The sequence below is a fragment of the Alligator mississippiensis genome, chromosome 2, assembly GCF_030867095.1.
Source record: "Alligator mississippiensis isolate rAllMis1 chromosome 2, rAllMis1, whole genome shotgun sequence".
NCBI classification, from domain to species: Eukaryota; Metazoa; Chordata; order Crocodylia; family Alligatoridae; genus Alligator; species Alligator mississippiensis.
This window is the reverse complement of record NC_081825.1, coordinates 216,339,518-216,366,728: the sequence shown is the minus strand read 5'-3', so window position 1 is coordinate 216,366,728 and position 27,211 is coordinate 216,339,518. Positions and strand designations below refer to the sequence as shown.

The following is a 27,211-nucleotide window of genomic DNA, read 5'->3' as shown; positions in this document are numbered from 1 at the left end:
TTTATTTTTAAGTATAGAATGCTTAAAGAATCAGAAAAATCTATTTATCATGGATTTCAAAGAGGTAAAAATAAAATACCACTCCAAGGTGCCCTGTATTTAGTAGATAGATAAATTGTAGTTTTGTATAGCATGATAATAAATCAATACAGCAATGTATGTGTGCTCTGCAGATGTCTACTACTGACTCAAGACTATTCTATCATTTTGTTGATAAATGATGATAGACACTAGGTGCTGATACAGCTCAATATGATAGGTTCATTTCTGATGACTGACAAATACATTAACCAAAAAACACACAGTCTTAAACATGATCTGAATCTGTAGGTAGTGTAAACTGACCTTTGTTAGGGACCCTGCATAACTTGCTCATGCATCTGCTTTCTTCTTCTGCAGCAAGTTATAAGATCAACCCAGGCTCTCAAATATGAGTTATAAGTACCTGGTTACCTTTGCAGTCTTACCTGTTCCTCTCCTTTTGCTTCATGGTTCTCATTCACTCCTTCCTATACCACTTACACTTTGCCATCTGGGTGGTCCTCTCTTCCCTTTCTTCCTTCCAGTGGCAATCCTGGCAGTTGCAACTCCTTTTTCAGAGATTTAAACCAGTTCTGGAAGGGGTTGGATGCTCTGATGTCCTGTTTGCTTAACAGGACATCAGAGTGGTTCACTGTGAACAGGTGGTTCACAGTGTTCAGCACCATACAGAATCAGCCCCTACGGACATACATAATATGTTTATTCATCTCAAATGCACTCCAGTACTAGACTTGTTTTGTGACAAATGCTGCTCAGGAACTGTCTCCAGCTGTGTCTCTGCAGTGCATTGTAACAGAGATTTGATCTCAGCTGTAGTTTCTGGACATTAGCCTGATAAATAATTCAAGCCCCCATTCTAGCCAGAAATTCACTAGATTTCAGCACTAGCATTACTGACCCATGTAAAGTCCTTTCGTTTCAATGTGATTTGAGGCAATTGATTTGAGACAATGTGATTTGAGGCAACAGAAGTATGTAACAAACATTTTCATGTTTTTTCAGGTTCCTTTTGTAAATCATTTTAAAAGGGAAAGATTATCAAGCCCCTCCTGGGTCTGAAGAAATTGCCAGCAGACAGTGCTGGTAGACAGAAGGAAAACTGGTCTCGTGAGCTTTTACTCTTGTTTAAACAGTAAACAGACTACTAGCAAGGGAACACCAAGAAAAATATTTGGTTTTTTTTTCAGTAGAATTTTGTTGATTTTGTAGGAATATATTCTTTAATCAGAGTTTAGCTGTTGGACAAGCAAATCTTGAGATATTTTGATGTGTTGTTTGGTATGCCTAGATATTAAGTAAGTGAGGAGTAAATGTGATAGATGAAAACCTCAATCTCAGTCAGATCTCTAGGTCTGTAAGGTTTCATTCGTACCTTCTGATGTATCAACTTAAATAAATTTTAATTGAAACTCCTGATGAGAATAATTGTGACTTGTCACAAGTAACAGGCTCATTCATTCCTTCAGAAGTCACCTGCGGTGGAAGAATGACAGAAAAAGTTGCAACCCTGCTAATTGAGAGCTCAGCATATTGTAACAAACAGAAAGCCATCGTGCTACCAGTAACTGCTCCCTGCCTTGACACATCCCAGGAATAACCATTTTGCAGTGAGGGGTATCTTATTTGGGGGTGGGTTGTATGTGAGAAAATACCGTATTTTTTCCTGGCTGTTCAGACCTGTTTTCCTTCACCTTTGTAGTGATAAAATGGCTAGGTATGTTTATGAGGGAGGCTTAGGAAATAGGAATACTGCAAGCTGCAGAAGACTCGAGTAGAGGAGAAAGGAGCAGGCAAGCATACAGATGTGTGTGTGTGCTTCTGAGATCATATATCTCTGCATGGTTTTAATCACACCAGTCTATAGGTATAATTCCACATTCTGCTTGGAATGATTGTTTGTCTTTATTTCCCGGTTCTAAGGGAATCAGGCCAGCAATACCAGAAAGATTCTTTCCCCTCCCCTTCCTGAGCATATGGCAGCCTTATAGTTTAAGAGTGAGGTCTATCTGGGTGGCTCTTATTAGCCAGAGGTCACTCCTGCACGAACTAACAAAAACGACAAACCATCATCACCCCCCATCTAAACACAAAATGCAATCTTACTTTCCCATAAAACAATTCACAATCTATTTGGTATCCTATCTCCCTCTGGACTTTTGAGGAGTGGAACAGGGAATTGGAAAGGTAACTTTATTTTATCTTGTCATTGTGAAACAGTTGTTTGGTTTCTTTTATTTTGAAAAGTATCCAAGTACCACTGTGATGATAAAAAACAAGACTCTGAATACAGTAGAACATGATGGCAGTTTAAAATATATTTACTGTATTTACTTGAATTCAAGATGAGTTTTTTTCCTCATTCAACATTGGGGGGGGCACCCTCCTCTTGGATTTGAGCACGAGTGTGTGTGTGTGTGTGTGTGTGTGTGTGTGTGTGTGTGTGTGTTGGGGGATGGGGGGTGGGGGGGAGGAGCAAATGTGGCTCAGACTCCACCCCTGAATCACCTGCCCCCTGCAGCCTCTGCTCCACCCTCTCCGTCTCCCTCCCTACTACTGCAGCTTACCGCCCTGTTGTGGCTCCAATCTGGCTCCAGCCCACTCTAAGGCTGGGGCAGGAGCTGCTGCCACCAGAACCACTGCTGCATAGCTAGGTAGGGGCTGGTGCCATTATGTGCTCCATGCTCCTTGCTGGGTTGGGGTCAGAGTCAAAACTGCAACAGGAGGATAAGCAGTTGTGCTGGGGAGGTGGCAGGTGATGGGATGGGGGGCAGACAATGAGGGAGGCACAGTTGGGGGAAGCAGGCAAGACCAGAGGGCAGGTAGTGGAAGGCAGGTGGCAAGGGGCAGGGAGCAAGGCGCAGGGGAGTGTAGGCACTCCCAGGACAGCATGTGGTAGGGGGACCAGCGTCAGAGGGTGCAAGTACCAGAGGGTGGGGGCAGGCATGCAGTGCACAGACAGCAGGGGGCAGAGGACATAGGTCAGGCCACTTGACTCCCCTACTGCCTGCCCGCCCTACTGCCTGCCCCCCTGCCACTGCTTGTCCTGCTGCAGCAATGGGGGAGTTTAATTGAAGATGACCTTCCAATAATTATTTCATAGGGAAGTAGGGCTGGAACGGCTCTCAAGAGGTTATGTAGTCCAATCCTTCCCTGAGGCAGGATGTTCCTTATCCAAACCATCCCATACAAATCCAGCATCTAACCTCATAGCAAAACTACACAGTCAACCCTAACAAATCACAAGACATGACATCTAATCTGCATAGGTAAAGTAGGGGGACCATGGCAGACAATGTCCTGCTGCTGCAAAATTGGTAAAAAAAATCTCAGGAAGAGGGCTATACCTGGCCCTACAGGGGAAAGCAAAGACCTCCATATTCCCTACCTGTCTGACCATGGGGTGATATTCAAGAGATACTTGTATATCATTGTAACATTGGATTGGAAAGGACACCCTGGGTACCTGAATCCAGTTCCCTTCTGTCCTATACAGCCATGTTATATAATACTTTTCATAAACTGATCCATTCTTAAAAATAGTTAGGCCTGGTCTCACCCTGTACTCCTGTTCAGAAGCTGTTCCAGAGCCTCCTGTTCTGATGGTTGGATGCCGAGTTGAGTTCCCAGCCCAAGTTTATTCATGGCCATTTTATACATATTTGTTCTTGCGCCAACATTTTTTAAAGTGAAATGGTTCTCTTCCCTCTGTAGTTTCTGCCTGATGCATTTATAGACATTACTTACATCCCTTCTCAGCCAGGATCTTTTATGCATTGTCCATACCATGTCAGTGGTGGGTCTTCGGAAGGATGGGGCTCAGCAGGTCTCACCCATCTAAGTCCTCTGACATACTCTGGAGCCAAAGGTTTGTTCTCTGAACCTCTTCCAGTTTGCATTCTCCTTTCCTAAGCGTGGGTGACCAGAATTATACATAGTAGTATTCCATATCAAATCTTACCCGTGCTTTGTACAATGATATTAATGCTTCTTCTTCTGGAATCTTAGTGACATTCCTCCTTGGTGCTGTTGATCATTCTGGGATTCAAAGTCAACTGCAGCATCCAGAGAGAGACCCTTAGCAGAGCTGTGAACAGATTTCAAAGAAAGCTTCTTAAACAATTTCTGAATTCACCAATTTCACTGAAATCTTCCACTCTTTTCTACAGTGGTGTGCTGTAGTCTTGTTGAAAAGAACAATATAGTTGTGGGTGAGAAGGTGTGTAAAGTGATTTTTAGTGTTTTCTTTGTAAGGTTTTCATTTAGTATTTCTTATTTATTTGTTGTTATAGAAAAAAGATAATTTTGTACATTATTTCTTTTATTCATTATTTGTAACAGAGGCAAATTTAATGCCAAGTATCCTGTACTAGGTGCTGCTGCTTGTATGCATATATATAAAGAGAGAGAGAGAGAGAGAGAGAGAACCCAGATGGGTTGTGCACTTAATATTGCATAATCCTTCACATGCACTGAGAGAGACCATCTTCAGTATCAGCGGTAGGGAGGAGGGATTTCTGTCAAGAACAAGCAGAGATAGGAGAGGATCAGATGTAGCAAACTGTAAGCTAAAATTAATAATACATTTAAAAACCTAGAACATGATTGAACTGTAACTTAAACTGACCTTCATGTACTCACTTAGTAAGGTCTATGAGTCAAGCTGCACTTCAAATATAGATAAACGTCATGCTGCAAAACACTTGCTTGATAATAGTCTCATTCCACTTACTTGATAATGTTCTAAAATAGATGCAACATTCATATTGTTCTCTTATACTTTGAATATTGAGTCTGCTTAAGAGAGCAGGAAGTTGCCATTATAGCCTAAGGTGGTATGAGTTTGGGACTTGCAGCAATTCAGTTACACTTTCCCTTGGGACTTAGATGTCAAGGCTGTTTTCCTCTTTGAGGTAGGCATTCTTATAGAGTTTATTAATCACTGGAACTCATACTAAACAAAACCTTTATAATTTTGCAAAGTTTTATCAGATAAGTTCCTTTTCTCCAAGATAAATCCCAAATTAATTATAATTCCATGTGATTTCTATGACAGAGCCCAAGACTCCACCCATATCATCCACTAATATCTATAGAAATAAAACTGCTTATTGTTAACTATTAAAAGTGATTCATCAAGAAAGTAAATTTTATTGTGTCCCAAAGCAATTTTCTAGTTTATAGGTTACAGCAGAAAAGAAAACTCCAGCAGTAACACATTATAAATTATTTTGTTTCATTCCTTTCAATATATTTGTTTTCAATCACAGAACAATATACCCAATTTAGATTAGCAATTCTTACTACCTCAGGTAAGGTTTTAAGTAAACTGTAGTTAATTATTCTAGCAGTCATATTTTAAATATAAAAGTTAAATCCTAAAATTTGTTTTGTCTTGCAGGAGGGAGTGGTTGCCAATTTACATCTTTAGAATTTGCTGTTAAAGAATCATTGGCTAGACATTAAAGTAAAGAATCTTAGCTGTTGTTCCAGATAGATCTTTAGTACTTAAAAAAGTATTGTGTTATACTTAAAATCCACTGAAGTATGATCACACGTACAAACTAAGAATACTGGTTGGTCAATGGACAGAATTCTCCACTTCTCTCAGATGTGAGCTAGTTTTTCTTCTGTGGAATGTGTTTAGTACAAGGTACATGGCATTCCACCTTTGCTTTTGTTCTCAAAGTCTTCCTAGGAATAATGGGCACTTTCATGTATTCTCAGCTAGACCCATAGGGCATGTCCAGTTGAATGTGGCCATGTGGTATATAGTGCCGCAAACACATCTGTGGTGCCACATACTGCACATTCCTATGTTTTCTGCACTGCAGGGGAGAGCTGACCATGTGTACACTGCTCCGCTTTTTTGGGGGGCAGGTTTTTTTGACCCCTGGATGTTCGGGGGTCAAAAAAACCTGCTGAAAAAAAAAGCAGGGCAGCACATGCATGGGCAGCGCACACCGTTCAAAAGCGGAGTCGGGCCACCTAGAACCGCGCTGCAGTTGCTGGCTAGGTTCTGTGCAGCAGAATTGCCACTGCTGCAGCCCCTGGAGGCCCCCAGGACCCCAGGTAAGGCTGCTAGGGCCAGCCCAGTGCTTCCCCCAGCTTCCTGTACCCCACCCAGGCTCACTTGCCGTGTGCCAAAGCGTGTGTGGCACAGGCGTTCCCTGGGGACAAAGAGCGGCGCATCTTGCGCTGCCGCTACTCTTCCCTGGGGAACCAAATGTCCACATTCATGTAGATGCAGCCATAGGGTGTGTCCACACATGCAGGCACATGCATTTGTAGCAGCTCAACTAGCAGCAGCACAAATTTGTGCCGGGGATTTGTGCCTCAGCTCACATGCCTGAACATGCACTTTGGTGTGGGGCAAATTGTGCCACTTGGGGCAAACCAACTCTGCCCAGCTCCTCCCAGGTCTTCAACCAGGGGGAGCTAACAGCATAAAAAGCTGCCCTGGTGAACAGGTCAGGGAGCTTCTAAGGCCCAGCCAGTTGGTATCTGGGGACACTAGCCCCTTGTGCCAGCTGGACTGATGAAACAGCCCTAACCTAGAGTGTCCTCTGCACCCTTTACCCACTGCAGCAGTCTGACAGTGGGGCTGCTGCTTGGTTGTGACCTGCTGTCACCTGCAACAGCATGTGCACCCTTGGACCTGCAGCTCCATGGCTATGCACCTGCCAGACCCAGATGGGGACCACACAGCTGCCTGGTCTGTGGTACAGGCACTGCAACATAGACTCTTACATCTCTGGGCCAGCTGCCAGTGAGCCATGGCTGCACAGTTGGCCTTTGTGTGGCACTGCTATCATGTCTTCTTGTGCCTCTGCTCTGCCATCCGGGCAGCTATCACCTGGAAGATGTGCTCACTGCAGTGGCCCACTTTGAGCTGTTAAAGCATGTCAGCCATCTCATCTGCTTTCCAGCTGGGTCCCCGGTGCTGGCCCTAGGCAGGCTCCTCTGCCTGGCTCTGACCATTTGCCTCACCAGCAGGGGCCCTGGTGTTCCCTGTTTAAAAATTGCAAATTCTCTGATAAAAGCCCCCCCCAAATTCTCTCATTAAAATACCCCAAATCTGTGTTCTGAAATTAAAATGAAATAGATTTCATAGATTTCATAGACATTAGGGCTGGAAGAGACCTTGGAAGATCATCGAGTCCAGCCCCCAGCCTGAAGGGCAGGAAGTCAGCTGGGGTCATAGGATCCCAGCAAGATAAGCATCCAATTTTCTCTTGAAGGTGTTCAGTGTAGGTGCTTGGACCATCTCCGATGGCAAGCTATTCCAGACCTTGGGGGATTGGACAGTAAAGAAATTCATCCTTATGTCCAGCCTAAAACGGTCTTGCAGTAGTTTATAACCATTCGACCTTGTCATCCCTTGGGGCGCTCTGGTGAACAAATGTTCCCCCAGATACTGGCGGTCACCCCTGATAAACTTATAGGTGGCCATCAGATCACCCCTGAGCCTGCACTTTTCCAGTCTAAAGAGCCCCATAGCTCTCAGCCTGTCATCTTAAGGTCATGCATGTGGCTCTTCTCTGGACTCTCTCAAGCTTCTCCACATCCTTTTTGAATTGTGGGGCCCAAAACTGGATGCAGTACTCCAGCTGTGGCCTCACCAAGGCCGAGTACAAGGGGAGAATGATGTCCCGGGATTTGCTTGAGAAGCATCTATGGATGCAAGCCAGCATTTTGGTCACTTTACTAGCTGCAGCATCTCATTGAAGGCTTATGTTCATCTTGTGGTCAATGATGACCCACAAGTGTCTTTCTTCTTCTGTAGTGCTAGCCAGTGTAGCACTGCTGAGCCTATAAGGATGCTGCAGGTTTATGCTGCTATATATAAAGATAGCAGGTGGGCAATGTTTTATTGATATATTTACAATTTTAAAGCAATTTGGAAGACTACTAGTGCCTCTATCATCATAATAAAATGAATTATAAATATCTATACACTTTGGCATTTCCTTTTGGTTTTTTTATTATAGAAAAATCAGAGCTTCCCTGCCCCTTTTGCTCACCAAAATGTTGGGCACTGATCAGCACTGACTGCCCGCCCCTGCCCCTCACTCCCAACCCACTGCCCTGCCAGTGCCCCTTACTCCTGGCCCACAGCCTCTGCCTGCCCCCACTAGCTCCCCCCAGCAGCAGCTCTGTCCCAGCACCAGGACATGAGTCCAGCTGCAGCTGTCCCACACACAGCTTTGTGGCTGTGTGCAGTGCCAGCCTTTACTGTTCTGCTCCCTGTGCCTGTGCTCAGACCTCAGCAATCCCCATGCCATTCCTGGGAAACCCTTGAATGAGGCTCAAGGACTGGGCTAGGCAAGCCCCTTCCCTTCCAGTTTGGCCTCCCCCTGTACAGGCTGCTGTAGGAGACAGGGGGGCTCTAAGTCTGACTCTGGTGGCCTTTCCTACCTGGAGTGCTCCCCCATCCCTGACCTCCAGCTCTGCCTGCCTGCCTGTCTGTCTGTCTTTCTTTCACTCTCTTTCTCACCTCCCTACCCCCATCCCACTGCCACCTCCACCCCTTCCCCCCCAACCCATCATGCTCCCCAAGTGGTTCCTGGGATCAGGAGTGCCCACAGGCTGGGGCCACATGTCCCAGTACTGGTGTGGGCATGGGGCAGGGCTTCAGTGTGGCAGTTGCCTCTGCAGCCACAGCTCCCACCAGCAGGTCCCATCTCATCTGGCAACTGGGCACACAAGTTGTGAGATTTGTTGAGGGGATGAGGGGTTTGTGGGGAAAAGGTGTGGGGGGTGGGTGTGGGGGTGTAGGGGTGGGTGTAGGGTTTGTGGGGGTGGTGTGGGTCGTGTGCAGAGGTTTGGGGTGCAAGATTTGTGGGGGTGATTTGGGAGTGTGGGGTTTATGGGTAGATTGTGGGGGGAGGTTGTGCGGGGACTGTGTGCGGGTGGGGGGGAACCATGGGTGTGGGGGGAACTGTGGGAGAGGTGGGTCCCTTGCCCACACCCTCACATGTCACACAGTCCTCCGCCACCCCACCCCACCCCACCCCCCTGCAGCAGCAGCAGCAGCAGCAGCAACAGCCATTGGGTTGCTCGTGACCAGCTCTTGGCAGAGGTCCCCGGTGGCTGCACATGACACAAAGCTGCTGGTGCACGCCCTGAACCAAGACCAGGCTGGTTCTTGCTATCATCCAGGCTCCCAGCACTGGGAGGGGAAAGTGACTGCTTCCAAAGTCCCTGACTGCCAAATGCTTCCAAAACCCCATGTCCGATGCTGGATCAAATGGTTCTGCAGCTGGGATCTGGTGTGGGTACTTACTTAGGTTGCTATTCCCTGCACTAGTGAATCAAGCTCAATATTTATTTTCTAAAAATAATCCGTGTTCTAATAAAGTGGATGTGTTTCTCAGGAAGCACTTCTAAATGGGTTACTGTAGAGGAATTTTTATTTGATGTAACTGATATATTCTGTAACTTGCTTAATTAATAACTGTGTTATATGAAGAAATATTATTACATTTCCAATATCTCACACTTTTCTTCTCAAAGTATTTTCTTTATTAATGTAACTACACTGATTCTGTTAGTGTCAAATTGAAGGCAAAATTGGATTTGTTTTGTAGAGATTAAAGATACCTGTTTCAAGTAGGGTTCATTGGCATATAGTTAGCTACAGTTTTCAGTGATTTTTGAAAAAATAAGAACACCAAAATGTCATCATCTGACATTCCAGGTTATAATATTAAAGTCTTATAGCAAATATGAATTTTACTTGCATTACTTATTCCTGGAAATTTACTCCTGTATGAGTGTCTTGATTACAGTACTTACATGAAAGGAGGAATGTAATGGAAAAATAAAATGATAAATATTTATTTTGATGTTTTCAAATGGATTTTTATTTTATTTGTGACATTAGGTTAAATATTGAGCCCTTTTGAATAAAAATGTTAATGCTACAAATAAACATAACATGCTAATCATAGAAAAATGGGGATATGAGAGCCATCATACTATATAGTGACTATACCATAGAGTAAATTCTCATCATGTGCAATTTTTTTTGCATGTTTGATTAGTTGGTAGCAAAGTAGAATTCTGTGATATTAGCTATAGGACATGCAGGATATTAAGAAATGATACGATTCTGCTGAGCATCTGCCTGTGCACATTTCCATGTTACTCAGTTATTTGGTGTTTGTCCAGATTTGGTTTGCTATTTTTAATTAATATGATTAACCAGAGTTCCTGTTTTAAACTATGTTTATATTGTGAGAAGGGCTATGAGGCTTCAAGATGTCATTAAAACCTTATTTATATTGTTATAATATCAGACTGTTTATTGTGATTCTCAGCTGAGTGTAAAGAGACTCTGGCCTGCTTTTGCCATAGCAACCACATTGAAGAAATCCTTCACAACAGTCATTAAGGACTCATGAAAAGCAAAAGAAAAACATTAAAATACTTGAAATTAAAAAAGTAAATTATTATTCATTTTAGGAAATTTTCTCCTTCATTTAAATGTACCTTGCGTTGTTCACTGGGGGAAATTGTTGATAGAAAAATCTCTCGCTGATACCAAATGATCTTTTGTAATTCCCCTCTTAAGTATTACTTTCATCTCCATTTTTGAGATGAATGAGAAAAATAATTCCTACTTTTCAAAGTGTTTTCTGGGTTTCCAATTTTAGACACTTGTGGTCAGAGTTTGAGGGGTGTAGTTATAATTGATTTTGATCAGGTATATGGACATTCATTGTCTTTGAAAAATCAAACTCTGCCTGCCTCAAGATTGGACACCCAAAATGGAGGCAGCCAAATTTGGACAAATTGAATATTTAGGCCAAAATGACTTGCTCACAACTAGATAGTAATTTTTTTCTTCTTGCTATGTGTTCTGTTTCATATCAGTCTTTGATGACTTCTTTTTGTTGCTTTTAAATTTCAGTATTGCCTACCACAAACGTTCAAAAAACCATATAGATCACAAAGTCATGAAAATGGAGCAAAAATCCATGTGATGATTATTTAAAAGAATATATTTTATGTTTTGGTTTGTCTTTTTATTTTTATTCTCACAGTTTGTATGAGACAGTTGTAGCATTGCTAACTCTTCCAAACGTATAGAGTAGTGGTCCCTGACCTGTGGCTTATGAGCAATTTGTTACCTATGAGACCCTCCAGCTTTACTTGTGGCCACAGGAAATTTTGTTTTCCATAGATAGATGTTTCTTCAGATAGACAAAAAGACCAAAGTATGATGTTGCCCATGGCACATTACTTCCTCTGTAAGGTTGCCCCAGGGCAGGGGCAGGTTGAAGATCATTGGTTTAGAGTGTCATGATATTGGACCCTGTTACAAGAGATCCTGATGAAGGAACCAGCTCAAAGATTTGCATAAAACATTCTTTGATAGTACATATCTTCCACCTGCTTCGTAGCCCATGCATTCTGGGAAATAAATTATGTCATCCCTAGCCTCAGATCTGTCCATCCTCTGCCTCATCAGTTATGCACTCACAGATTCTTGCATCAGCTTTTCCCATCAGCTCTTCATGTACCCTGTAACAGGGTTCCCTACTGAAACCCTGCTACTTGAGAGATCTCACATCTGGTAGTGATTATATCCTGGTGGGGCAAGGAGACGCCCCACGCCTGCGGAAAGCCAATGGGGCTCGGTGCCCGGGGATATGGAGAGGATGATGCCCAGGGAAAGTTGCCTTTGGGTACCACAGGACAAGAGAGGAGCTGCGAGATAAGGATCCAAAAGGAGGGATCCACAACGCAGGATCGGCAGGAGCTGAGGGATCCTGGAGCTCAGGACCGTCAGGCCCATGCACCACCTACCAGAAATCCGCGGGAACGGCGGTGAGCGCAGGGAAGAGCGGAGCCGCGGAGTGGGAAGAAGCCGCGGTTTCAGCACCGGGAAGCAGAGAGGCAACCCAAAAGCCAAAGGGGGTGAGGGGTCACCAGCCTAGACCCCTGAAGAGTCCCAGCACAGCATCCAGACCTGAGGGGAGAGGTACGCTGGGGGCCAAAATCTCGGGACCTGGCCGCAGACGAACTCCTGAACCTGCACACTGGCACCGCATGGCAAAAGAGACTGGGCAGCGCCTATAACCAGCCGCTAATGAGGTAATTAGCGGCAGAGAGCCCAGACGTGAGAGAAACAAAGTAAACCCTTCTTCTCTCTTTTACTTTGTTTGATCATGGGGAGCGGGCAAGGAGCTAGATAAGACGGGGAAGCCTGGCAACACCCTATGCAGGGCAGAGGACTTGGAGGGGACCCTGTGGGGACTGATTGTTCGACGCAGCTACAAGCAGGCAAGACGCTCCTCCTCACTTACCGTCCCAATTGAGGTGCCAGGGATCCTCTTTGGAACACGGGGGTGATCCCAGGAACCACTCTGACGAGCTGCTACCTCCTACCTGGTTCCCTGTAAAAGAAAGAATAATAAAGCACCTAGATTGTAAAATAGACCAAGCGTGGTCCTTCTGCGGGTACTAATCATTGCAACATCTCTTTCCTCCCTATTTCTTTGATAAGATCGAAGTCGTGGCAGGCGAGAACCAGGGGATCAGGCAGTACCCTGCACAGACACGCTAACATACCCTTTGACCCTCACTGCAGCTTTGCTCATTTATGGTTTGTCAACAGAGAGTGGAGGGTGCAGACTGGGGGATAGGGGCACAGAATAGATCAGTGATTCTCAACCAGGCTGCCAGGGCACCCTGGGGTGCTAACAGTTCATTTGAAGTGTGCTTCAAGGTGCAAGGAGATGAGTGAGGTGTGAGGAGATAAGCAGCTAAACTAAGCAAATATGTGCAAACTCAGGCTTGTCCCTACCATTCCCACTGCCAGGCCCCTCTGCAAGGAAGCAAGCACTGTAATCCAGAGGTTTCAAACATATGGCATGCAAAGTCCCACCATCTAGCCTCTGGTGCTGCCCCTGGGTATAATCAGGCCCACACGGGGTTCAATGCAGACCTGGTTTATGGGCTGTATTAGTCCTATAGGCCCCTCCTCTTTCTTTTCTACCTCCCACAACCTACCTGATCCAGTAGCTACTCCAGCTGGTCTGGGTCCCTCAGTATGTGTACCACAGATCCTGGAGTGGCCTAAATGGACACTGCATGTGGTCCAGCTGGAGCAGCAGTCACACTGCATGTAGTGGTTGTCCGTGCTGGACTACAGCACACATAGCACCTTGTCTGGGATGCACACTGCTCCCACTACAGCCATTGTGGCACCTGTGCTATATGCAGCACTCACAATTACTGTGTGCAGCTCAGGTTCTGGGCTGCTTGGAGCAGGTGCCACATGCAGCACTATCCCAGACCTGCTGCAGTGCAGCGCAGTCTGGCCAGGGTGTCCACCACTTGCAGTGCAGCTGCCACTCCTGCTGGGCTGAGCTATATGGGGTGCCCATTCCACCTGCTCTGGGATCCATGCTACATGCAGAATGGGTCCCAGATTGGCTGGAGTGGCCACTGGATCACATATGCTGGGGGAGGCAGGCAGTGAAGAAATGGGAAGGGATCTATGGGTCCAGTCCAGTCTGCAGACTGGCCCCATGTCACTCGTCTGGCCTGCAGGGCTGAATGAGTTCATCACCTCTGCTATACTCCATAAATTAGTTTTTTAAATTGGGCGTCACTCGGTTCATAAAAGTTATGAGGGAGTGCCTCAAGTCCAGCAGCGGGTGGCCCAAATCTCAAAAGGTTTAGAACCACTGGAATAGGCTGACCCTTTGTTCAGAGGCATGTGAGTGGTAAGGATGGAGCAGGGCAGCCCCAAGGTTCTGGGCTCCTTTTTTCCTTTGTCTAAAACTACTCTCCCTTTAGTGAGGGTCAAAGTTGGGGAGCAACTTATCTGCAACTTATCTGTTGCAGCAGCTTTGATTGGCTGCTCTTACCTAGGAGACCAGGGAATTGAAAAGGAATTGAATTAGTGGGTCCACTCCCCCAAAGCAGGTTACAGCTGTTGGTTTGAGCAGAGATTAAGATTGAGACTCTGTGTTATGAGATTTGGCAACACTGGAATTGTGTTTACTGTCCCCCAGACACTGTCAAATGTATATCATCATCCCCCAATTATAGGTTTCCCTGTATGCCCAGTACTCAGAGATGCAAGTTTATTATTAGACCCAGATACAGAGCTTTGTGTGGGCAGTCCCCCTTCTCCCCTTTCCCCTCAGCAGGCAGCATGGCCAAGCTGCAGCACCACGAGGACTACTGTCTCCCCAGAGGGAGCCAGCACTTTATTTTCAGTAAGTTTTCTTTTTTTTCCGCAGATTTCAGTAGGTCCCTACTTATGAGGAGAGGTTGAGAGAAATGGACTTATTTAGTCTTGAGAAGAGAAGACTAAGAGGGAGTTTAATAGCTGCCTTCAACTACCTGAAGGGTGGTTACAAAGAGGATGGAGCTAGACTGTTCTCAGTAGTGGCAGATGACAGAACAAGGAGCAACAGTCTCAAGTTGCAGCAAGGGAAGTTTAGGTTAGATTTTAGGAAAAACTTTCTCACTAGGAGGGTAGTAAATCCCCATTCTTGGGGGTTAAGACCCAGGTAGACAAAGCCTTGGCTGGGATGATCTAGTTGGGGATGGTCCTGCTTTCAGCAGGGGGTTGGACTAGATGACTGCCTGAAGTCCCTTCCAGCCCTAATTTTCTATGATTCTAAGACTGATGGAAAAATCAGGGCTGTATCCTCGGAGAGGTGGAGGAATGAGAAGACACACCAGGTACTCATCATGCAGCTGCCCCAGGGCAGCACTTAGGTCTTATTTTCCTTAACTTATAATCACCTTAACTTCCTTCCAGCTCTCACCCAGACATCCATCTTTAGTCCACCCCAGCAGCCCATCCACCCCTATAACTTGGCCCCAGTACCTTCCATTACCAGCCCAGGTATTCACACACCATTCACACCAACTCCTAACTCAAGCAGCTATTCCAGGCATCTTGCTCCCAAACCACAAAGTGCCTGGGCATACATTGGAGTGCAGAGGAGATCTTCTCACTTATTTCAGGGGAATACCAAAGATAAGTAGCCTCCTACTTCCATCCATCCACACCTGCTTAAGGAGTTGGGATGATAGGCATCAGCCTCTAATCTGTCACACAGAGAGCTGCCCAGTGCCTACCAAGGTTTGTGTCCTTTTAGAGGCCATGGAATTCATTATTATCCATCTTGACAGTGTTTTATTCAGGAAATAATTTTAGTCCAACGTTCCTTGCATGAACAAAGTGGTACGGTTTGTACCAGAAAAGGATTAAACCTTACAATTGTTTTTTCTGAGCAGTTCAGAAGGAATTCACTGTAGTGAAAAATAAGAGTGAAGAGGCTTTTCTGACTTCCATGAATTTTTAAAAAGATTTGTATCATTTGCCACTTGTATGCCTGCCACTCTAACTGTTTAAATACCAAAAGTCTCTTGAACAGAGTCCATCACACCCAGTAGTGTGGGATTTCTGTGGCAGCTAGCCAAAGTAACCAGGTGATCTGTTTTTACTTTGTTATTCTTAACCAGTCTTGACCCCAGATACTCAGACTTATAAAGGCTGGTGGTGTCTCCAAGTACACCAAGCTTACTAATCCAGCTTCTTTCCACAAATACTATATTTTCAAGCAGGTCTCCTTAAGATAGCCCTGCCACATTTCCATCATTAGAAATTGGTAACACTTAATTATTCATTTAATGATGATCCAAAGTAGAACTCAGAAATCTATTTTGATGAGTAATATTCACTCTTCATCTTGAATTCACATATGTACTGAACAAAAAACATGTCTTCTCTCTACCTTTAGGCAGGTGCTCTATTGCAATAGATCCATTTACAGCCGTTACTACCTTGAACATGTCAAATGTTTCTGTGGATGTGAAATACTCAGCTGCCTTCTAACAAACTAAAATTCAAATGCTGTTCTTCTAACAAACTAAAATTAAAATGCTATTCAGAGACAGAAAGAGCTATATAGTTTAGAGCATCAAAGCACTAGCCCTGACTTACATTAATAAAATACTATGTTGGGGGAAGGAGGCAGTCTCTTTCAATTGCTTGCCAGTCTGTGTTCTCCTTTCTCTGGTCAGTCTGTAAAATGAAATCAAGATTGAGATTTACATGCTTAGTATTATCCATACCAAAAATAATTATTTGCAACATGAGTCCTTCACTGTCACACATTTAATTATATCTTTTATCTAAATGGAATCAAGAAGTAGATTCCAGCTTTTTAAATTAAATTGATCCATAGTAACAGTAACTTGTTGCAAATCATGCAATAAATACAATATCCTCTGTCCGTCTTTATAAAGAAAGTTGTCCATTTCTTCTTAGACACCTAGAGGCATGTATACAGTTTTTACAGGAAGGTTAAAGATATGTAGGAAAATACAAATCATGAACTAAATTCTGTGTGTTACACTGATACAGATATGGGGATAGGCATTCACTGATGCTATTTTGGATTTACATCAAGGTAATTAGGAGCAGAATTTGCCCCCAGGTTTTAAAGGATAAAAAAAACCAGTAAGACAAATTTCTGCCTTTTGACTGTTGAGCTGGTCACATAATATTTAATATTTCTCTTTTTTTGAATTGCAAATATAATTTATATGGCTAAGAAAATAGTCTTAAGACCTGTGTTCCTGATACATATACCATGCAGTAACTATTTATGACAACAGCATAAATTACTCAGTTTAACTGAATTTATATTGAGTTTCTTTGGTTAGTAACATGTAAATGTAAGTCTAATTTCTTAATATTTTCTTCCTTTTAAATATAGACATGGTATGTGTTATGTTTATCCCCACAACATATCAAATAAAATTGAAAAGTACAAGGAAAAGCATGCACTGAAATTCAGTTCTAACTCTAAATCAGAGGTATGACAGGTATGGCTCAGAGGCTGGACTTGGCCTATGTCATCTGCCATGTCATCTGCCACCTTGGCCATGTCATCTGCCCTTCAGGGATGGAAATGTGGTGGGGTCACCAAAGTCAGTGTTTACTGTCACAATTCCTGGAGCTGTAATTGCCATCACTTGTCACACCACCAAATTTATTGAGCATGCTGGAGCATGGTAATTACCGCACTCCAGTAGACTCCAGTGTCACGTGTATCAGTGTCCCCATGCTGGAAAACGGTGACAGGGAGCTTTGAACTAAAGCTCACCAAACTTTAATTTAAAGCAGAGTGGAAAGTGTTTGTTTTTCCCTATGCTTTTGGGCTTTGTTGGTTGCCACTTGGAAATAAGAACACATTTTTCCCCCTTCTGTTGCCAGATGTGTCAAGGGGCGTTCGGGGTTTTTTTTTTACTGTCCTCTGAATCGTTGGATGTTGGCTGGGATATGCTAAAGCTCCTGCTGGGACTAAAACCCAGAGATTCCTGATTAGAGGGTCCACTCAGGGTCTCTTCTACTCAGGGTCAGACCAGTCTCTACATTTGGGATCATAAAGGGATTTTACCCCACAGTCAGATTGGTACCAACTGTGGAGTTTTATAACTTTGTTAGTAGTGGGACATGTGGCCCTCTTCCCTGAATCTCTCAAGTGTATTTTAATAACCCGTGTAGTGGCAGGACACTGACAGCCCTTTATTCAACCATTCAGTGAGATTAAGAACCTTTTCCTATGAAATATTTTTCTTTTACTAGACATGTAAACTTATTGTTGCATTACTGTTTTAAATGTAGGAAAACAGTTTGCAATGTAGAATTATTAACAGGAAGTTTCCCTTTTGTAATTTCTGCCATTTATAGGTCTGAGTTTTGTCTCTCACCAATATAAATGAAGTGCAAATTGAATTTCATTGAAATTAATAGAGTTGCAGTGCTGCAAAATTAAACTATAATCAGAATTAGAACCTGTCCTTTTGAAGACCCATTGTTTCCCCTAAGTATGGGTATGTGATCAAATGAGCTGTCTGTCTTAAATGTGTGATTTGGGGTGTTTTTTTGCTTAAAATGTGTACAAGGTAAGACAACTTGTCTTATCTTTCTACCCTATGGATTATAGAAGTACCATATGTACAGTGAGTTGTCTAAGTTGCTAAAAGATTTCTTTATATGGTACTTGCAAAAATTATTTCAGGTTTGTTTTGATTATTTTTATTCATCCCTAATTGTCTGGCAATAATAATATATTCACACTGTTATTCTGCAGTTCTCTCTCCTTGCTAAATCGTAAGATCAGTTTCAAGATTTACACCAATGCAAAGTAAACCTTTCTCTTCTCTTAAAAGGTCATTCACTCCTTTCTGCTATTTACTTGCCCTGTGAAAATCAGCAGAATGTTTTAGAATTCATTCCCACTGAGTATTCTAGCTTTGGGATATACAAGTGTTTATGATGTATGTTCTAACCATGAAATTCATATTACTTGACCTAGATTCCAAGTCTCTGGAGTTAACCATTAAATCAAGTGTTGTGTTTTCCTTAGGAAGTATATACAATCTATAAGTAATTAGAAAAATAAATAAACATTGAAGCTTAGTTTTAGCAAGCGCCAGATCTTATAACTGATTAACTCTTTCGCTCCCACTGTCAGAATAGCCTATTTATTCTTCCCCATTATTGAGACAGATTAATCATTCATAACATCTATTTTTGCAAAAACACAGAAGCATAACAGATTTTGGTGGGGCACATGAAATGTGGAACTCGTAATGGGATCTCTTCTCCATCCTCAAGATTAATGCTTGAAAAGCCCAGTTTAGTATATTGTGCTGTGTTCGTTTTCATCTAAGTGGCAAACAACACATTTCACTGTCTAAGTAATCCGGTATTTAAAATCTAATTCAACATTTGTCTTTTTGTTTTGCATTTAGTGTTAAGCATTGGTGAAGGTGGATTCTGGGAAGGCAGCACCCGAGGACACGTTGGATGGTTTCCTGCAGATTGTGTTGAGGAAGTTCAGTGTAAACCAAATGAAAGCAAACCAGGTAAGCAGATTTGACAATAATTTGCAGAGTGACAAATAAAATGTATCTGGCTAAGCACTGAGGCAATCAAGGTTCAAATGGATTTGTATAGCCTTATTGTGCAATGTTGGAAATAAGAGAATTAAATAAGACTGAAGTTCTGGATTAAGAAAGGATAAAGATGTATTTATTGATCAAACTGTATTGGACATTGTTCAAACAATCTTTTTCATAAAGTACTGTAAATTACTGCTAGAGCAGATAGGGAGGATATTCTAGGTATTTTGTAAGGCACTATGTTGTAGCTTTTTTCTAACAGTATACAAAAAGTAATTAACTGGTTGATTAAACACTTAAAGAAAATTTGACCGTTGATCTCCCACATTAGGACAGTCACAAAATGTGTTAAATTGCCCTTTGTAATAATGAAACTATTCTGTATACTGCGTTCACCCTTCAGTGAATTGTATTTGATGCAGCTATAATTGAGCATCAAAAGATCTTCTTCCTACACCGTTGTCTGTAAGGGGTCAATGATAGAACTGAAAAGCCCAGTCTGGCTACAGTTTAGGATCTGACTAGAATGAGATTTTTTTAAATTGGAAAATAAGGGGCAAATGACATTTTTAATTACAGTAATCTTAAAAATTAGGGATGTTCAGGTTTTGGATGGTGGTTAATGTTTCTGACAATTAAAACCTGTATTTTTCTATTTTCTGATGTTTGGCAGAAAAATGAAAACAATTAAGCCTAGTACAATGAGCTTTATGTGGGCAGACCTCTGTGGCCCATGACTGGGCCAGAATTGTAATGCTTTTGTTACTAAAGCTTCTATATCCTTCAAAAACATGGTGCTTCTCTTTTGAAAGCACCTTAGAAATATCCAGCATCCTATGAAGTGTTTAAAAGTGTTTTTCAGGAAGAAAAGAACACCAGACTCCTGTCTACCTTGGTTTGGGTTAAGGGAGCACCATTGATGGAAGATACATATCTGCCTTTATGCATGTATTAGGGCAATGGATGTATCTTTACATGTTCAATTGGTTACTTGATAAGTTGGATTTGTTAATAAATAAAGATTTTTTTCTGCTGCAGTTAGCCAGGGCAGAGGAACTGAACTTTTTATTAGTATGCACTGGTTCTGTTGTGATTAAGTAAAACTAAAGTGATTTTATTTAACTAGTCTTTATGCTATCAGATATTCCACCACTGCTGCAGCTAAAAGAATAAAAAATAAACAGGCTTTGGCATTGTACTTTAAGAATCGCCTAATGAACCATAGTTACTTTGCCTATTTTAAAGAAAGAGTGAACATATCTTCTAAATAAAAGTCGTTATGAACCATAACAATGCTCACACTATGAGCATTGATGTCCTAAGTATGGACAGGATATGACACAATGGTCTAAATGAGCTATTAATGTGTTAAGAACTTGATGAAGATATAAAGACATTACAATTATACCTTTGTCATTCTAATATATCAATATTACTAAAATGAGAATAGGTTATCTGTGCATAATCTGCCTTTCACTCTGACTATCCTTCATAAGAGGATAGAGTTGAAGAGAACATGCTGGGCAAGACTAACAAAGAATTCAGGAGTACTGTGGAACTGGAGGCTTTTATGGGATTTGTTTGTGTTGTTATATAGAGTATGGTGCAGGGAGATGGGGAGGTGATTCAGGAATAAGAGTTAATGTCCAGACAAAAGTTTCCCAATTCCCTGAACAGAAAGGGTAACTGGTTGGATCTTTAGGGCATCTTTACTTTTCAAAAATGTTGAGAAAGATGAATAAGAACTCATATTTTTGAAAGAAAAGAAGAACATAACCCATACATAAGATGCTTTCAAGATCTTACAGAAGAACCACTGGGCTGAAAGACTTCAGATTGATCTAGTGCAATAAAAGTATTATGAATACAGTACTGGTGTTAATTTTTGAGTAATGATTTACTGTGAATAACATTTCCATCTCTACATTACACCCACATCCAAAAATCAGATTTAATGATAAAGATTATCTGCAAGATCAAAATGACAGTGCAGCTGAAGAACAAAGTGTTAAATCTCTTAATTAGTCTTCAAAAAGATTTTTTCCTCACACCAATATAATGAACAGATGTCACTCAGTGGGCCACTTTCTATGTCTGCATCTGACTAGTATCTTTAATAAAAACTAGCAACCAGGACATAGGCGCTATCAGGACCCTGTAGAAAGTCAACGTGGCTCATGCTTCCAGATGAATCTGAAAAGTTCTTAGCAGACAGGCTTTTGGCATTCCAGAATATGCCGACTGCTCTCTTCTTAGCACATTTCAGAAACTTCTCCCTGCTGAAAGGTTCCAAATACAACTCATTAAAACAGATAACCTTTAGGCTGGATTAATTCAGATTAGTATTATATTGTCTCAGTTTGATTAGTTTTTAGTCATGGAGCTTTATGTTCTAATTAGAAAGTAACGAGTGGCACCTACAGCAGGTTTTGAATACAAAGGATTTTTTGTTGTTCAAACTAGAGATAGATAATGTTTTTAGATAGATAAGGATGGGATGCAAATCTCATTGGCACATATCTGTAGCAATCTTCATGCACAGTAGGGATTCTTGTATAGATATAAAGAATGTAAGCTGTAATTAAATGTTACCGAGAAAGCTCCTCAAAAATTAAGTGCATGATGATTTTCAATGATGTTAATAGATTTAATAAATTACATAGATTTCTAGGGTCAGAAGGGACCTATTAGATCATCAAGTCTGACCCCCTGCTCTGGGCAGGAAAGAGCTCTGGGGTTAAGTAACCCCAGGCAGGTATTTGTCTAATCTCCTTTTAAACATCTCAGAGGTAGGGGAAAGCATCACCTCCTGTGGAAGTCCATTCCATGTTGTGGCAACCCTCAACGTAAAGAATTTTTTCCTGATGTACCATCTAAATCTGCTTGCCTTCAGTTTATGGCTGTTACTTCTAGTAAACCCGAGGGGCTCCGTGATAAACAGTGTCCCCTATTCTCTGATGACCCCACCTGATGGGCTTGTAGACAGCCACAAGGTCACCTCTCAGCCTTCTCTTGCAGATGCTAAAGAGATTTAGGTCCCTCAGTCTGTCTTCATAGGATCTTACCTGCAGGCCCTCAACCATATGAGTATCCCTCCTCTGAACCCTTTCCAGGTTATCCGCATCCCTCTTGAAGTGTGGCACTCAAAACTGGACATAGTACTCCAGCTGCGGCCTCACCAATGCCGCATAGAGGGGAAGTATCACCTCCCTAGACCTGCTTGGGATGCACCTACTAATGCAAGAAAGAGTGTGGTTAGCCTTACTTATTACCTCATCGCATTGGCGACTCACGTTCATTTTTGCTTCAACTTAGACTCCAAGATCCTTTTCTGCTGCTGTGGTACTCAGAATGGTACTTCCCAGTTTATAGGTGTATTGGTGATTCTTTCTCCTCAGGTGTAGCACTTTACACTTCTCTTTGTTAAATTGCATCCTATTCTGATCTGCCCACTTGCTTAGTCTGTTCAAATCCACCTGAATTCACTCCCTACCCTCTAGTGTGTCTACTATGCCCCATAGTTTGGTGTTGTCTGCAGATTTGAACAGAGTGCTTTCTACACCCTCATCCAAATTGCTGATGAAGATATTGAACAGCACATGTTCAAGGACAGAGCCTTGAGGGACACCACCACCCACATCTCTCCAGGTAGAGACCGACCGATCTGCCACCACTCTCTGGGTGTGCCCCATAAGCCAGTTTTCCACCCATCTAGCTGTGAAAAAAATCCACGTCACCGCTACTTAGTTTATTTATAAGAATTGGGTGCGACACTGTGTCAAAAGCCTTTTAAAATCCAAGTAAATAACATCTACTCTTGCATCTAAGCACTTTGTAACCTGGTCATAAAAAGAAACCAGGTTAGTCAGGCAGGAACTGCCTGCTATAAACACATGCTGGTTTCCCTCTTAGCATTGTGTTACCCACTGGCCCCCCACAAATGTGATCCTTAATGATTTTTTCTAAGGTCTTGCCACGAATAGAGGTGAGGCTAACCGGCCTATAATTACCCAGGTCCTCCTTCCTCCCCTTCTTGAAAATAGGGACCACATTAGCCCTTTTCCAGTCCTCTGGGACCTGTCCTAAGTGCCAGAAGCACTCAAACAGTTGCGCAAGTGGTTTTGCTATGACACTGGCCAATTCCTTTAGTACCCTTGGGTGAAGATCATCGGAGCCTGCCAACTTGAATACATCCAACCCCTCCAAGTGCCCCTTCACTAGGTCAGCACTGACCACTAGTGGATTGGTATCTCTCTCACACCAGACTAAAGTGTCAATGGGAGATGTGTTTGTATCCGTGTCCAGGAACACAGATGCAAAGAAATCATTGAAGAACTCAGCTTTGTCCATCCTATCTGTTAGGAGTTGCCCTAGTCCATCCTGTAGTGGCCCTATGTTACCCTGTGCCTTCTTCTTGCTCCCTAGATACTTAAAGAAGGACTTTTTGTTACCTTTAATCTTTGTTGCCAGCCTGAGTTCCATTTCTGCTTTGGCCTTCCTTACTGCTTCCCTGTAAGTGCGAGCCAAGCAAGTATACTCCTCCCTGGTGGCTGCCCCCTGCTTCCACAGCCTGTAAGCCTCTCTTTTCCCCTCTATGCTTTCCTGGATTTCCCTGCTCAGCCAAGAGGGTTTCTTGGCTCTTTTGCTTCCCTTTATATGTACTGAGATGGTGCCCCTCTGTGCCTGGAGGATCAGTCCCTTGAGGAACTCCCACCCTTCCTGGACTCCCAACTCACCAATGCTATTACCCCTCAGTCCCACTCTAACTAATCTCCTTCCAGAAGTCTAGCACTTCTGCCTTACTAGTTATCTTTCCCACCTTTTACTGGATAGTGAAGCCTATCAACAGGTGGTCACTATCTCCTAGGCTACCTTGTACCTGCAGATCCCACACGAAGTCCTCCCCTGTGGCCAGCACCAAGTCAAGTAAGACGTTTCCCCTAGTGGGACTGCATACCTCCTCTGTTAGGTGCAGGTACTGTATGCAGGTTAGGAACCTACGTGAACGGGCAGACCTGGCTGACTGCTTCTCCTAGCAGATGTCCGGGTCATTTAGGTCACCCATGACAACCAGTTCCTTTGAGCATACTGCTTTTGAGCTGTCTTGAGAATTCTAGATCTAACTCTTCCTCCTGATGTGGGGGTAGTAGACCCCTCACTACCAAGTTCTTTGGTACCCCCTTGTAATCTGACCCATAGGACAGCTTTGATCTGCCTTTCTTCTGTCCCCATCTTTATTACAGAAAATGTATAACGTTCCTTAACATATAGAGCAACACTCCCCTGCTTTTTTCCCCAATCTATCTTGCCTAGCCTGTAGCCCTCAATGCCCACTGCCCAATCATGGGTAGAGTCCCATCGGGTTTCTGTTAGCCCAACTAGGTCAAAATCTTTGTCTGCAAGCAGGAGTGCAAGTTCCTCCTGCTTATTCCCTATACTTCTAGCATTAGTGTAGAGCCACCTAAGCCCCCCGATAGGTGCTCTTATTACTCCCCTATCCTGATGTCTAGTGGGCCCCTTAGTATTTACCTGGTCTATTACAGAACATGGTTCATGGCTTGCCTTTCCTGGTTTCATCCTGTCTTCAATATCCCTGTCCCCCGATGAACATAGTTTAAAGCTCTACATAGGAGGTTCACCAACCTGTAAGAGAACAGACTCTTACCTTTTGAAGATGTACACCATCACATCCCAGTAAGGCCCTGTCCTGGAAGTACAGATCATGGTCTAAGAAGCGAAACCCTGCACAATGGCACCAACTCTGAAGCCTTGAGTTGACCTTGCCAATGCAGTTACTGTGGTGCTGGCCATGACCGCTGACCAGGAGAATAGATGAGCAGATCACTTGTGCCCCCGAACCTCTAAGCCTGGCTCCCAGAGCCATGTAGTCACTCATGACCCAACCTGGACTACTCAGGGCCGCATCATTCATTCCCACATGGATGAAGACCATGGGATAGTAGTTGGTGGACCTGATTAGATCTGGAATCCTCATTAAGTGCCTGCAGATCCTATGGACTTCAACTGGTGTTGTGATTGCTTAGGTCTTCTAATAATTTGGCAGTGTATGCTCAAATCTGTAGTATAAAGGGTTTTTTGGGGGGACCTCAGTGCTGCAAAGCATTTAAACATGCACAAGTCTGTCTCTATGCATATGTGCAATGCTAAATTCAGTTATTTTGAAGATTAACAAACAACTAGGCCATTAAGAAGGACTTCAGTGAGAAGGGTTTGGAAAGACTTTAATGCATACAAGGCAATGAGTTAAGAATCAAATGGGAGGTCAGTAGAAAGAAAGAAATAGGAGAAATATATGTGTAATAGTGGAATCAGAAGTACACAGCAGAAATCAAGGTTCTATTAATGGGATTCTGTTAACAGGGGTAGACCTCTCTTTTGATTTTATCTCATTGCCTAGTACAGCAGTGGTCAACTTTTTTGCCTCTTGTACCAGTGGGCGGTGTCATGTCCTTCCATGGGCTGGATCTGGCTGCAGGGGCTTGCATATTCCAACCCTGATCTCTCCACCCTGGTTGGGGGTGGGAGTGAGGCAGAGCATTCCCAATCCAGCTGTATGGGGTGGGAAGATGGAGCAGCTCTGATCCAGATGGAGGGGAGGGTGGTGCACTGTTGCCCCTCTCCAAACACATGGGTGTTTATAAGCCGCTTGGTCCTGTTCCCAATCCAGACGGAAACTGGGGGTGGGGTAGGGGGCTAGAGTGAAGTGGAGTGGTAGCAGCCCAGCCCAAACTAGACATACAGGGGACAGGCCCAGCCCTGATCCTCTTGCACAGGCAATGGCCCAGGCAATGCTGGATCTGGCTGGGCCAACTCCCTGCTGCCAAATTTTCTGACCCACAGAGATCCTTGTGGGCCAGATGTCATGGCTTCATGGGCTGGAGGTTGAGCACTGCTGGCCTAATATATGTGAAAGTCTTTCCCCATCTTTTGTTCTGTAAGTTGCCAATCTCTTCATATCCCCATCTTTAGATTTCATATGGTATCCTGTCTTCTTTCATGCAGGATACTTGATTTTTTTAAAAAATATATGGTGCAACACTGCTGAAGTTGTCGGCAGTAGCTAATTAAATTTTTTTTCTTTAACTTGTGGATAAAAAATTATTTGATAAATATAAAAGACAAAATTGTCTACAATGTCCTATTATGTTCTATGCTCACAGGTAGGTTTTATGTATTCAATCCAACCCTCCAGGTATATGAATGAACAAGTGATGGTACAGTGAATCTCAGTGTAATATTTTGATGTTAGTAAATACAGTGATGCTTCAGAACCAGGCTGTATGATTACTGAAACAGGGAAGCTGTTAATGACTTAATTTCCATATGTGGTCAATCTCTCATTTCCTTTCCTGAGAAGGAAATATGAAGACAATGTTAGAATTCCCCTGAAGTAAAAATGCAAAAGCAATTCAGAAAAAAATAAATTAATAACTATGGTGAAAGGATTACAAATTAAATTCTGTCTGCTGGAACTGTTAAAGGGACATCAGCAGAGGAAGTTTAATGAACTTGCATAAGCTGTGAATACTCAAACTATGGGCTCTGCAAAGCTTTTCTACTAGTTCATTAGAAAAATAAACACCTAGATGGTATCCTAAATGAGCCTCTAGAATTCAGCATGTTTTTGGCCCAACAGCAAAGTAACAGTTTTTTTAGACTTTATTATAAATGCGAGTCTAGGAACAGTTGTTCAAGTAGCCTCCCTTCTCTATTAAGTTTGGAAAGTCATCTTTAATAGTAGTTTGTCACTGGCATGCTACAAATGAGAGAAAGAGATGGGGAAAAAAAGCTGCAATTAAATATTATGCACTTAATAAAATAGAGTGGGCAGGTAGTCCTTTGTGTGCTGAAATAAAATCTCCCTCCTAGAGGCAAGCTCACACCTCAGGCAGTCTCTTTACTATCAAGACCATTCAGTAGTAGGGCTGTGGGAAATTTTACCAGCTTTCATAGATTCATAGATGTTAGGGTCAGAAGGGACCTCAATAGATCATCGAGTCCAACCCCCTGCATAGGCAGGAAAGAGTGCTGGGTCTAGATGACCCCAGCTAGATGCCTATCTAACCTCCTCTTGAAGACCCACAGGGTAGGGAAAAGCACCACCTGCCTTGGGAGCCCATTCCAGACCTTGGCCACTCGAACTGTGAAGAAGTTCTTCCTAATGTCCAATCTAAATCTGCTCTCTGCTAGCTTGTGGCCA

At 43.0% G+C, this 27,211-nt stretch overlaps 1 protein-coding gene across 8 annotated transcripts in view; it reads left to right on the top strand.

Moving 5' to 3' along the window:
• The window catches only part of SHANK2 (SH3 and multiple ankyrin repeat domains 2), a 703,363-nt gene that overhangs the window by 333,536 nt on the left and 342,616 nt on the right, over positions 1–27,211 (top strand). For all 8 annotated transcript variants that reach the window (XM_059722745.1, XM_059722744.1, XM_059722747.1 and 5 more), the window contains one exon: positions 18,841–18,954. In XM_059722745.1, coding sequence (XP_059578728.1) covers positions 18,841–18,954 — 114 coding nt within the window. The remainder of the gene's footprint in view (positions 1–18,840; positions 18,955–27,211) is intronic.